At 37.3% G+C, this 14394-nt stretch overlaps 1 protein-coding gene and 1 long non-coding RNA gene across 5 annotated transcripts in view; one reads left to right on the top strand and one right to left on the bottom strand.

The window, feature by feature from the left end:
• The window catches only part of ACMSD (aminocarboxymuconate semialdehyde decarboxylase), a 63665-nt gene extending 51633 nt beyond the window's left edge, over window positions 1–12032 (top strand). The window contains exons 10-11 of one of the 4 annotated variants that reach the window (XR_003005800.1): window positions 6346–6444; window positions 11066–11150. Coding sequence is in view for 3 of the 4 variants with exons in the window: in XM_024764128.1 (XP_024619896.1) it covers window positions 6346–6558 (213 nt within the window). In the remaining variant the exon portion in view is untranslated. Of the gene's footprint in view, window positions 1–6345; window positions 6559–11065 lie in introns of those variants that run through there. The other 3 variants (XM_024764130.1, XM_024764129.1, XM_024764128.1) reach the window with 3 other exon arrangements.
• Window positions 9465–14394, bottom strand: part of LOC112412433 (uncharacterized) — a 25674-nt gene continuing 20744 nt past the window's right edge. The window contains exons 2-3 of the long non-coding RNA XR_003005801.1: window positions 11957–12050; window positions 9465–9961 (exon numbers count right to left, since the gene is read on the bottom strand). This is a non-coding gene — a long non-coding RNA (uncharacterized LOC112412433). The remainder of the gene's footprint in view (window positions 9962–11956; window positions 12051–14394) is intronic.

Below are 14394 nucleotides of genomic sequence, written 5' to 3'. Positions count from 1 at the left end.
GGACTCTCAACCACTGTGCCACCAGGGAAGCCCTAGAAGACATATTTAAAGCTCATGCACACACAAAAACCTGTTCATCAAAAACCCTATATCCAGGGCTTCCCTGGTGGTGTAGTGGTTAAGAATCTGCCTGCCAATACAGGGGACACAGGTTCGAGCCCTGGTCCAGAAATATCCCATATGCCACAGAGCAACTAAGCCCGTGCACCACAACTACTGAGCCTGTGCTCTAGAGCCCGCGAGCCACAACTACTGAAGCCCATGTGCCTAGAGCCCGTGCTCCACAACAAGAGAAGCCACCACAGTGAGAAGCCCGTGCAATGCAACAAAGAGTAGCCCCCGCTCGCCGCAACTAGGGAAAGCCCACACACAGCAATGAAGACCCAATGTAGCCAAAAATAAATAAATAAATCTATAAAAACAAACAAACAAAAAACTCTATATCCAGCAAAACTATCCTCCAAGAATGAGGAGAAATAAAGATATTCTCAAATAAACATAAGTCAAGAGAATTCAATGCTAGTAGACTTCCCATACAAGAAATGCTAGAGGATGTTCTTCAGACTGAAATGAAATGACACTAGACAGAGAAGAAATCACAATGGAAATTAGAAAATATTTAATACAAATATAATATAAAACAAAACTTTCCAAAACTCATGAAATGCAGCTAAAGCAGGGCTTAGTAGGAAATTTATAGCTCTAAAATACCTATATTGAAAAAGAAGAAAGATCTCAAATCAATAGCCTGTATGTCCACCTTAAGAAACTAGAAAAAGAAGAGTAAGCTAAACCCAAAACAAGCATAAGAAAGGAAATAGCAGATACTAAAGCAGTTATAAAAGAAATAGAGAATAGAAAAACAATAAGAAAATCAATAAAATCAAAACTTGGGTCTTTGAGAAGATCAACAAAATTAGCAAACCTTTAGCTAGACTGACCAAGAAATAAACAGATAAGATTCAATTGTTAAAATTAGAAATGAAAGAGGAGGGTATTACTAGAGACCTTACAGAAATAAAAAGAATTATAAGAAAAAATATGAGCAACTGTGTGTTAACAAACTTGATAACCTAAATGAAATGAAGAAATTCCTAGAAAGACTACAGAAACTGACTCAAGAAGAAATAGAAAATCTGAATAAACCTATAATAAGTAAAGAGATTGAATCAGTGATTTTAAAACGTCCACAAAGAAAAGCCCAGGACTAGATGGCTTTACTGCTGAATTGTATCAAATTTTTAAAAAAGAATTACAACCAATCCTTCACAAACTCTTCAAAAAAGTACAAAAGAAAGCAACACTTCTTAGTTTATTCTATGAGGCCAGCATACTCCAAAACCAGAAAAAGAAATCACAAGAAAACTACAGACCAATATCCCTTATGAATACAGATGTGAATTTCCTCAACAATATTTATTAAACTGAATCTAGCAACACGTAATAAGAATTATACACCATGATCAATTGAGATTTATCCCACAGATGCAAGATTGTTTCAACACACAAAAATCAGTTAATACACCATATTAATAAAGGACAAAAACTACATGATCATCTCAATAAATGCAGGAAAAGCACTCGACAAACTGATAGTCTTTCATGATGAAAACACTCAAAAAGGAGTACAAAGGAACTTCCTCAACCTGAAAAAGAACATCTATGAAAAACCCACAACTAATATCGTGCCTAATGGTAAAAGATTGAAAGGTTCTGCTCTTACCACTTATATTCAGCATTGTACTGGAGATTGTAGCCAGGGAAAGTAAGCAAGAAAAATAAATAAAAGGTATAAAAATTGGAAAGGAAGAAGCAAAATTATTTGCAGATGACATGACCCTGTATACACAAAATCCTAGAGAACCCACAAATAAACCATCAGGGCTAATAAACAGATTCAGTAAGGTTGTAGGATAAATATACAAAATATATACAACACATAGAAGATAAATATATGAAAATTACCTGTATTTCTATACACTAGCATTGAATAATCCATAAATGAAATTGGGGAGACAATTCCATTTACGATGGCATCAAGAAGAATAAAATACTTGGGAGTAAATTCAACTAAAGAAGTGTAAGATTTGGACACTAAATTACAAAACATTGTTGAAGAAAATTAAAGAAGACCTAAATAAATAAAAGACATCCCATGTTCATTGGTTGGAAAATTTAATATTGTTAAATGGCAATACTTCTCACACTGATCTATAGATTCAATGCAATCCCTATCAAAAATCCAGGGTTTTCTTGTTTGCTTTTTTATTTTTGCAGGAATTGACAAGCTGATCCTAAAATTCATATGGAAATGCAAGGGACCCAGAATGGCCAAAATGATTTTGAAAAAGAAGAACAAAATTGGAGGACTCACAGTCCCAATTTCAAAATGTTCTACACAGATACATACAGTAATCAAAACTGTGTGGTAGTGGCTTAACGACAGACATAAAGATAACTTATTTTGAACAAAGGTACCAATACAATTCAATGAAGAAAGAATAGTCTCTTCAATGTATTATAGTGGGATAACTGAATATCCACATACAGAAAAATAATAATAATAAAGTTGGATCTCTTCTTTACACTCAAAATACACAAAAGTTAACTCAAAATGGACCAAAGACCTAAAGGGAAAAGCTTAAACTACAAACTCTTAGAAGAAAACATAGTTGTAAATCTTTGTGACCTTTTAGGCAATAATTTCTTGCATATGACGCCAAAACCACAAGCAACTAAAGAAAATAGATTAAATTCATTAAAATTTAAAAATTTGTGCTTCAAAAGATACAACCAGTGAAAAGACAGCCCACAGAATGAAGAAAATAGTTGTAAATCATACATCTGATAAGTCTCTAGTATTCAGAAAATATACAGAACTCTTACAACTCAACAATAAAAAGGAAACACGTGGGCCTGAATAGACACCAAGGATATAAATAGATATTTCTCCAAAGACATACAAATGGCCAATAAGCACATGGAAAGATGTTCAATGTAATTAGTCATTACAGAAATGCAAATCAAAATCACAGTGAGATACCACTTTGCACCCACCATGATAGCCATCATCAAAAAGATGAATAATGACAAGTGTTGGTGAGGATTTCGAGAAATTGGGACCCTCATACATTGCTGTTGGGAATGTAGAATGCTGCAACCACTGTGAAAAATAGTTTCTCAAAATGTTAAACATGGACTTACCATATGATCCAGCAACTCCACTCCTAGGTATATACCCAGGAGAAGTGAAAACGTGTTCATACAAAAACTCCTCTGTACACAATTGTTCAGAGAAACAATATCATAACACCCCAAAAGTAGAAACAACTCACATGTCCATCATCTGATGAATGGATAAACAACAATGTGGTATATCTATACAATGGAATATTATTTGGCCCAGAAAGGAATGAAGTACTGATTCAGGCTACAACATGGATAAACCTTGAAAACAATATACTAAGAGAAAAGAAGGCAACATACCGTTTGATTCCATTCATATGAAATGTCAGAAGAGGCAATTCCATGGACCTCCTTTACAGAAGGTAAATTAGTGTTTTCCAGGGGCTGGAAGGAGGTAACAAGGAGTGCCTGCTAATGAGTACGGGGTTTACTTTGGGGTGATAAAAATGTTCTGGAATTAGATAGTGGGAATGATTACACAAATTCATGAATATATGAAGACCCACTGAACTGTACACTTTTAAAGGGTGAATTTTATGGTATGCGAATTATATCTCAAAAAAAGAAGCGGGGGGATCTCCTACACCCCTGAATCCTAGTCTTCATTGGTGGAGACAACTAATGTTACTTGTTTCTTGGCTACCATTCGTGAAATAGACTTTATACATACAAACATATATTTGTGTGTCTATAGATCCCTTAGTAGAAACAGAAGTATGAGCATAGCAAATACACTGTCCTAGACTTTGTTTTCCCCCCTTCACGATATAACTTCAAGATCATTCCTCTTTTTTTAATTAATTAATTTTTTTATTGAAGTATAGTTGATTTACAATGTTGTGTTACTTTCTGCTGTACAGCAAAGTGAGTCAGTTATACATATACATATATCCATTCTTTTTAGATTCTATTCCCATATAGGCCATTACAGAGTATTGAATAGAGTTCCCTGCACTACACAGTAGGTTCTTATTATTTTATATATACTAGTATGTATATGTCAATCCCAATCTCCCAGTTTATCCCTTCCCCCTCTTTCTCCCTTGATAACCATAAGTTTGTTTTCTACATCTGTGACTCAATTTCTGTTTTGTAAATAGGTTCATTTGTACCATTGTTTTAGATTCCACATATAAGTGATATCATATGCTATTTGAATTAACTTTAGTAAATTCCATATGACAGTTATTACACTGTATTTTCTCAATTACAAGATCATGTCTTTTTTTCTTATTAATCAATTTTTTATTGGAGTACAGTTGATTTACAATGTTGTTTTAGTTTCTGCTGTACGAGATCATTCCTCCTTATAATATAACTTGGTGATTATTTCATTACAGCATATGCAAGTATCCTTCATTCCTTTTTATTTTTGGATATGCTATAATTTAGTTTGATAGTCTTTTGCTGCTACAATAGTGTTGCAATTAACTTCCTTGATGTATTTCCATTACATGCATATGGGTGGGATACCTTCTAGAAGTAAAATTTCTGGTTGAAAATATGTTCTTATTTTGATAGATGGATTTATTATTGATTATTGATTTAATGTCTCTCTTACTAGATTATGAGCTTCTTAAGGAGAGGGAACATTTCTATTTTTTTCCCCAAAATTTGTTCATTTATCACTGTATACTATTCCATTACAAAAATATATCATATTCTTATTCATTGTACTTTTAAAAAATTATAGTTAATTTACAATGTTAGATTCATTTCAGGTATACAACATAGTGATTCGATATATTTCTATACATTACAAATGAATCACCACAATAAGTCTAGTAACCATCTGTCATCACACAAAGTTGTTTTTTGTTTTTTTTTTTTGCGTTAGGTGGGCCTCTCACTGTTGTGGCCTCTCCCATTGCGGAGCACAGGCTCCGGACGCGCAGGCTCAGCGGCCATGGCTCACGGGCCTAGCCACTCCGCGGCATGTGGGATCTTCACAGACCGGGGCACGAACCCACGTCCCCTGCATCGATAGGCGGACTCTCAACCGCTGCGCCACCAGGGAAGCCCCAAAGTTTTTTTTTTTTGGCTGCTTCTGCACTGGGACTTGGAGCAAGCGAGTTTTTGCACCTGCCCTTTAAGGATGGAGTCTCAGTTTCCAGCCTCTAGCTCTCCTAAACATAACACCCACTGGTTTTCAAAGCCAGGTATTTTGGGTGCTTGCCTTCCCAGTGCAGGCCCACCAGGCTGGTGAACTCAGTGTGGGACTTGGACCCCTTGATCCTCAGGGAGGACCTCCACAGTTGTGATTTTCCTCCTGCTTATGGGTCACCATGCCAGGAACGTGGGTCTTGACAGTCCACGTCTCCACCCTGCTACCTGTCAAGTTGTGGTTCTTTCTTTATATCTTTAGTTATGGAAAAAATCTTTTCTGCTAGCCATCGGGTCATTCTCAGAGATAGTTGGCCTGTAAGTAGCTGTAACTTAGGTGTGACAGGAGCTGAGCTCAGGATCTTCCTACTCTGCCATCTTGATCTTTCTCTATCCCCATTTCTGTTTTGTTGACCAATCTAGCAATCTAGATTTTAGCACATTGCTTGACATAGTGCTTTACTTATTTGTAGACAGACAAGCCTGTGTGCTTTACTGTACAAAGTGTCAAATAGAAATTCAAAGCTACATCATTAAAAAGCAAACAACAATCTAGTTTATAGAGATGGTAATTGTTTGGGGGGGTTGGTTGGTTTTTGTTTGTTTCTTTTCTTTTCATCCAGTTGTTTGTTTTTTATGTTTTCCTTTTAAACTCCAGTATATTTTCAAAAATTGTGCGGGTCAACTGCAATGCCTCATTTTAAGAAATATAGAATCCTTAATTTCATCTGAAGACATCAGCATGTTTTATTAAATAAACGCCTGCTTCTTATATTTGAGTATTCTGCATTTCAGTTACTTAAAAAAAACAAGGGAAGATGGGGGTTGATTTGCAGCTTTAAGAGACCTAATAGCGGCACCTGCTGGAGAAAATGTCAGAATAAGCTTTGAAGCCATTAAATCTTAAAAATTTTAGATCAGTTTGTTTCTGTTAATCAGGAAGAAATTTGTTATTTTACCATAGGAGTGCTTGTAATATGTAAATATAATTAAGTTTACAAGAGGTTCTTTGACGTTCTGCAAAATTAGAGATAAAAGTGTTTTTTCCTTTTTCAGGATAAAGTCATTTTGGGAACCGATTACCCCTTTCCACTAGGTGAGCTGGAACCTGGGAAACTGATAGAATCCATGGAAGAATTTGATGCAGAAACAAAGGTATGTGCCTTTTACTTCATGATCTTCTTCCTGAATTTTCCTGCTCTAATTGTGTTTGATTTCACAAAGAACAGAGAAATCGTTACACTTAATATTCCTAGAACTGTTACTTGATCTCCAGAAATAGCTGACCTATTAAAGGGCAAAGGAAAGTTAAAATGCTGAAAGTCAATCTAGTACAACTAAATTCATAAAGCCAAGAAAGAAAATGGTAAAGAAGCACATTATAATAATATATTTAGATTTGCATGTTAGATGAATGAGAGAAATGTCTAAATTTTTCCTTTAATGTTTCTGGTACAAATCTACCAATCTCAAAAGTTGTAATGATTCTAGTTATTTGGATATTGAGACTAAAGTCTTGATTAACAGAACTCAAGGATCCAGAACCCTCAAGTAACTGGATTTTTTTTTTTTCTTTTAGCATTTGACTTTTAGAGTGGCTAAATGTGCCTTAATGCTGCCACTGCCATTCTGCCCCTCAGGCTCCTGAACGAAAATGAGGTTAAAATGAGATGCAGTGTCCCCAGATTTCCCCTCTTTTGCCATCCCCTTCCCATCCCACACCCACCCCCAACAAAACAAGTTTTTCCTAAGACTTCACTGCCAATTACTACCAGGGGACAGGGATGGCCAAAAATGAAAACATGGGGATATATAAATTCTTAACAAATCTTACAAAAGTTTTAGTCATAGTCCTTTTGTATAAGTCTTGGCTTTCTTCTAAACTAGAATCCAAAATTTCTCTTCAACTCTAATTCTCTGCTTTAATTTTTAAGGATATATTAGCTCATCACATCTTCTCAGTAGGCTTGAAGTACATGAACAGATGCCAACAAGGGTCCTTTTTCTTTTTTTTAGATTTATTTTTTATTTTAGGCTGCGTAGGATCTTAGTTGTGGCACTAAGGATCTTGACTGAGGCATATGGGATCGTTCGTTGCGGTACACGAGCTCTTCCTTGTGTGTACAGGGCTTTTCTCTAGTTGTGGCGCACAGGCTCCAGGGCGTGTGGGCTTTGCAGTTGTGGCACAAAGGTTCCACAGAACGTGGGCTCTGTAGTTTGTGGCACGCAGGCTCCCTAGTTGAGGCGCGTGAGCTCAGTAGTTGCGGTGCGTGGGTTTAATTGCCCCATGGCATGTGGGATCTTAGTTGCTTGACCAGGGATCGAACCTGCGTCCCCTGCATTGTAAGGCGGATTCTTTACCACTAGACCGCCAGGGGAGTCCCAAGGGTCCATTTTGACATATACTAGTTGCAAGTTATTGACTGGGAGACCTCAGACTGCTTTAAACAGGAAGTTTCTCCTTTGGCACTTACCCACCTTAAGGCACTAAAAGTCTTGAATTGTTAAATATATACTTATTAAAGTAGTAAGCAATACTAAGTTTTTTAACTTTTTATATCAAAGGTTTTATATCAAAGGTTGAGAAATGAAAAACTTTCTATAACATTAACCAAAATTAAACTGAAACCAGATTACCCCAAGAATCCTGATTAAGATTTTAATGGAATAATAATAATTATTATTACATGCCTTTTGTTATTTAATTTTATGTGCTTATCACTTTCAAGTTTTCAGAAAATCTCGAATAAAAATTTTATATTGTCACAAATTCATGACATTCTGTATAAGGTTACTCATTATAACACTGTTTGTAATAAAACTAAAAACAATCTACAGGGGAATAAATAAATAATAACATATCCATACAATGGATTCTATACAGCCATAAAAAAATATTAAGAATCGATTTCTAAGATATATTAAGTTAAGCAAGGTGCAAAAACTGCATATAGTATACTTCCATTTGTGTATGGTATACTATCCATTTGTGAAAAAAAATTATAAACCTACATATAAATGCATAAAATATTTCTGGAAGAAGGACAAGAAACTGATAACTCTGGAAAGAAAAAATAGTGGTTGGGTAGCACTAGTGAAAGGAAATGTACATTTTTATACCTTTTGAATTTTGAGCCACATGAAGGTAAAATTTCACTAAAAAGTTTTAAATGAAATAAATAAATCCAGTTGATGAGCACAACCAGCCTGGGAGATAGGCAAATGCATTCCACCATGTAGATGCAGAGGAGAAAAACAAGACTTGGGGGTTGAGTGATTTGCCAAAAGGGATATAACTGCTGGATTACAGCACATGGACCCAACCCCAAATCTCCAGACTCCAGGATCAGGTTTCCATCCAACACACCAAAATGTATCTCCTTCAAAGGATACTCAGTACCAACCTATTTTATTATCTTTATTTATTTATTTTTATTTGGCTGCATTGGGTCTTCGTTGCTGCGTGCTGGCTTTCTCTAGTGGCAGCGAGTGGGGGATACTCTTCGTTGCAGTGTGCGGGCTTCTCATTGCAGTGGCTTCTCTTGTTGTGGCTCACGGGCTCCAGGGCACAGGCTCAGTAGTTGTGGCGCACGAGCTCAGTAGTTGTGGCTCGTGGGCTCTAGAGCACAGGCTCAGTAGTTGTGGTGCATGGGCTTAGTTGCTCCGCGGCATGTGGGATCCCCCCGGACCAGGGCTCGAATCCACATCTCCTGCACTGCCAGGCAGATTCCCAGCCACTGCGACACCAGGGAAGCCCCCCAACCTATTTTTTTTAAATAAATTTATTTATTTATTTTTGGCTGCCTTGGGTCTTGGTTGCTACATGCGGGCTTTCTCTAGTTGTGGTGAGCAGGGGCTACTCTTTGTTGTGGTGCGCAGGTTTCTCATTGCAGTGGCTTCTCTTGTTGCAGAGCACGGGCTCTAGGCACATGGGCTTCAGTTGTTGTGGCACGTGGGCTCAGTAGTTGTGGCACACAGTCTTAGTTGCTCTGCAGCATGTGGGATCTTCCCGGACCAGGGCTCAAACCCGTGTCCCCTGCATTGGCAGGCGGATTCTTAACCACTGCACCACCAGGGAAGCCCCACCCAACCTATTTTAAAAAGCAAATAGTTTCTCACAGCAGCAACAGTCATTTCTGAATCTTCCTTTAGAGGAGGATGGCCCAAGTGTGAATCTGGAAAGAACCCTGAATAAGAGGTCCCTGCCTCAAATTACCCACTCTGCAAGGCTGTGTGAGAACCCTGAAGTGGTCATGATATATAGATACACATTAATGGTACGGATATTACACGACACCATACATGTTTCCTTCCACCCTCAATTACATACCTGCCTTTTGCAAGCGGGATATATATCAATTAGGGTATCACAAAATTACCCCTCAAAACACAGGAGTTCTTTCTGTGGAGATGATCTAATCTATAGCTGGGGAGAGAGTGAAAAAAAACTTGGCAGTCTTTTTCTCATGTGAAATTTATAAATGTACATACTTGTACGATTTTCTGAGACTCTTCATCTGTATCACGTTTCTTGCTCCAAAAGAGCTTACTTTTTATTCAGGGCCATGTGAAAGGACAACACATATACCGAGAAGGTGGTAGGTGGCTAGATGACTTCTGGGCACTCTTTCCAACTGTCTTATCTTACAGACCTAAAACTCACTGGAGGGTCCTGTAAAAAGAAAGTCATTTTCCTAAGAGGGTTTTCCCTGTTGTAATTCTCCTCCCCTCCTCCCACAACCAAGTTTCAAACTTAGATTTCAAATAGAGGACAAAGGGGGAACTGAAGGCAGTTAGTTAAAAGGTACAAACTTGCAGTTACAAGATAAATAAGTACTAAGGTTGTAATGTACAACATGACAAATATAATTAATGCTGCTATATGTTATATATGAAAGTTATTAAGAAACTAAATTAAATCCTAAGAGTTCTCATCCCAAGGAAAAAAATATTTTTTTCTGTTTCTTTAATGTATCTATACGAGATGATGGATGTTCACTAAACTTATTGTGATCATTTCATGATGTACATAAGTCAAATCATTATGTTGTACACCTTAAACTTATACAGTGTTCTATATCAATTATATCTCAATAAAACTGGAAGAAAAAAAAGAACTTCATTCCTTTTGGGGCCTGAATATTCCATTTATGTATATACCACATTTAAAAATCTATTCATCTGTTGATGTATGCTTAGGTTGTTTCCATCTTTTGGCTGCTGTGAACATTCACACACAAGTATCTGAGTCCCTGTTTTTAATTCTTTCGGCTGTATAACTAGGAGTAGAATTGTTGGGTCATATCGTAATTCTGTTTCTAATATATTTAAACTTATCATTCTATTATGTTGTATAAAAAGCATTCACAGAAATCTTTCACTAGAAACTGTTATTATAAAAATAAGCATAAAACAAATATACATTTTATACGTTACTTATAACATAAATACATATTTACATGTTTCAAAATTCAAAAAAATCCATTTTTTGTCCATGATTGTCAACATATTTGAGAAGTAGGGAAAATAATAAAAGCACAAATATACCACACACCATTTATATTTTTGCTTTTAAAAGACTGTTCAAAACAAATATATGAATATAATTTGAAAAACAGTGAGGTGAAACATGGGTCAAGAGATTCATTGTTTAACCTGCTAATATTTTTCTCTCACACTGGGGAATTGAGTTTTTAAAAACCTGATGAAGACACTTACTAAGTACTTTAAAACAACCATTAAATAATGCTTTAAAATAAAATCTTTTCTTTTTCAGGATAAACTCAAAGCTGGCAATGCTCTAAAATTTTTGGGTCTTGAGAGAAAACAATTTGAATGACTGAATTTACTACAAAGGCAAATTTCAAGAAGATATTTTATTTTTGTTTTTAAATATGTATCACTTATGTATCACTAAAATCCTATTTTGAACACTTTTATCTAGAAATAGAATATATATCCTAAATTGTTCATAACAAAAATGACTCGTGCTTTTATTCAGAAAAGCGGTACATTATTTCATGTGCAAATCAAAAATAATTTTCCCAGTGCCTTTTAAATTAATGTCAGAAATAAAAAGCAAAATGTCATTAATGATTTATATGGAAAAAATAACAGATTCATCCCAGAGCGTTCAGGTAGGTTCTACTTTGAGCAAACAATGTTCATAGGGCCCAAATAAACTGTTTTTATTCACTTTAACACCTTCCATTAGCCCAGAAGTGGGCTGGGAGTGCTTTAGGCTCCAAAAAAATAAATGATATACATATCCCATAACATCTAGGAGCTTATAGCCCAATTAAGGAGGCAAGACACATGTTCATGGAATAATAACTAAGCAATAAAACATGTGTGTCACAGATGTTTCAGTAAGAAAAATTCATTTGGATTCAAACTTTGGGCAGATCTTCACAGAAGCTGGAACTTGGGCTGAGTCTATACGGATGGATAAGGCATGTTTAGGTTTGGAAGATAGGAAATAGATAGGAAGGCAAAACTATGGGAACATAGTTCCCATATGAATGAGAACTTATCTATTCTGGAGAAAAGTTTCAGTACGTAATTTACTTTTACGGAAGCTCTTTTAATTTAAAATACACAGCAGAATGTTTAAAGAAGGCTGTAGAGACTGAGCAGGGCAATACCAGGGTAGCCTTGTTCTACTCACTTCATTTCTGGTCATCCCACCTGGACTGCTGAAAATGAACTTGGTCCTGGGAAGGGTGATGAACGTCTGTGGTTCATGTTCCTCTGGCTGAATTCTAAAATCAAATATAATTTTTCTAAATTACCCTCTTGCTTCAGTTTCATTCATACTTCTTTTCCCTTCCATTAGTCCAGAAAATCAAGTTGAGTACTGGCATGTGATTTGTACTGATTTAATTTTTGCTAAACTACACCCATCCCGTTATTTTTTCTTCATTTATTTAGTCTATAACTCCATCTCTTTCTTGCTACTCCTGTTGCTTTCTAGGACTTTACCCACCCACCACTCTGTTACTCCAATCTGCCTAAAAAGAAAAACAAAAGTGTGCAAAACAGCAACATGAAGCATGTGTTATTATTCTTTTCCTTCCCCATTCTTTGGGGAAAATATCTGTTCCTTTTCAAATAATATATATTTGAGCACTGTTAACACAGTGTTTAATGATTGTGTTATTATGAAAAGTAACTTGATCATCTCATTCAGTATCATAGATCTATAGATACATAGTTTAAATAGATACCGGTTATATTCATAGTCACAGAGTATTTATATGATGTGCCAGTACTGTAGGACAGTTCCAGACACTGGGGATATGGAAGTTAACAAAAAGGATAAAATTCCTTCTCTGATGAAGCCTACAATCTGGAGGGTAAGAAACATAAATAAATGAAGGAGGACAAAGAAAGGAGGAATGGAGAGTGAGAGGGAGGGAGGGAGGGAGGAAGGAAGGAAGGGAGGGAGGGAAGGAAGGAAGGGAGGGAGGGAAGGAAGGAAGAGAGGGAATTCTTCTCATACTGATAAACATTATGCAGAAATGAAAACAAGGAAATGTATAGAGTGACTAGGGGAAGGATGGGAGATAAAACATGGAGCTGTGAGGCCAGAGAACACCACTTTAAAGAGGACTTTGAACTAAGACTCGACCAGTAGAAAGAGCGAGCCATGGAGAAGAGTCTTGCGGGCAAAGGCTGGAGCAGCAAAGGCTCTGAGGCAGAAAAGAGCTGTGGCAGAGCTTGTGAGCAAGGGGCAGAGAAGTAGCGACAAAGCGGAAAAGCTGGCCAGATAAGCAGGCCAAGGTCAAGTTTAGATTTTCATATTAAGTTTTATAGGAAGCCATTGGAGTTTTTTAAAAATAGGTTTGTGACATGCTCTGACTTAGGTTTAAAAAAACACATTAGCAGCTGTGTAGAAAATTATTTAAAGGGGTCAAGAATGGTACTAGGGAGACTAGGCAAGAAATGATGGTGACTTGGGCAAGAGTAGTAGAAAGGGGATGGTGAGATGGGGTTGTAGGGAGAAGCAACAGCACTTGATAAATGTGAGAACAAGGGGAGATGGGGAGGAAAGAAATCAAGGCTGATACCCAGGTGCCTGTCTGTTATGTGTGAGTGCACCACAGTTTGTTCAATCAGTCTCCTACATTCGAACATTACATGTAATTTTCCAATATTTTGCAATTACAAACAACACTGCAATAAAATTAGGTTCATTTCTTACAGCAAACATAAGGACAACTCCAACTTCGATTTGATCAAAGATTAACTCTAAGATAAAACGAAACTATGCAGATGCAAGAAAAGATGAGAAAATTCCTCTTTAATACGAATGTAAAGAAGGGCTTTCTTTCCTTTTTTCTAAAATTTATTTATTTTATTTATTTATTTTTGGCTGCGTTGGATCTTCGTTGCTGCACGCGGGCTTTCTCTAGTTGCAGTGAGCGGGGGCTATTCTTCGTTGCGGTTCACGGGCTTCTCGTTGCAGTGGCTTCTCTTGTTGTGCAGCACGGGCTCTAGGGGCATGGGTTTCAGTAGTCATGGCACGTGGGCTTAGTAGTTGTGGCTTGCGGGCTCTAGAGTGCAGGCTGAGTAGCTGTGGTGCACAGGATTAGTTACTCGGCGGCATGTGGAATCTTCCTGGACCAGGGCTCGAACCGTATCCCCTGCATTGGCAGGCGGATTCCTAACCATTGCGCCACCAGGGAAGCCCAAGAAGGGCTTTCTAATGATGTCTTTTCTGTGCAATTACTCTGGGGACATTTAGCTTCTGAAATGTAGCTAAAGGTATTAAACTCATCCATACCTTAGACACAGATGCCTTGACTCCTAGTTTTTTTCACTAGAGCAGCTAAGCAGATTTATTTTACCACCATGAGGAAGAGTAGGAAAAACAGATTTAGGAAGAAAGAGAATCAATAGTTCTACTGTGGGCTTCCCTGGTGGCGCAGTGGTTGAGAGTCCGCCCGCCGATGCAGGGGACATGGGTTCGTGCCCCGGTCCGGGAGGATCCCACATGCCGCATAGCGGTTGGGCCCGTGAGCCATGGCCGCTGAGCCTGCGCGTCCGGAGTCTGTGCTCCGCAACGGGAGAGGCCACAACAGTGACAGGCCCGCTTACCACAAA

The sequence above is a fragment of the Neophocaena asiaeorientalis genome, unplaced genomic scaffold (assembly GCF_003031525.2).
Source record: "Neophocaena asiaeorientalis asiaeorientalis breed wild unplaced genomic scaffold, Neophocaena_asiaeorientalis_V1.1 scaffold102, whole genome shotgun sequence".
Lineage (NCBI taxonomy): Eukaryota > Metazoa > Chordata > Mammalia > Artiodactyla > Phocoenidae > Neophocaena > Neophocaena asiaeorientalis.
Note: the sequence above shows the minus strand (reverse complement) of the source record. Positions and strands in the feature narration are given on the sequence as shown.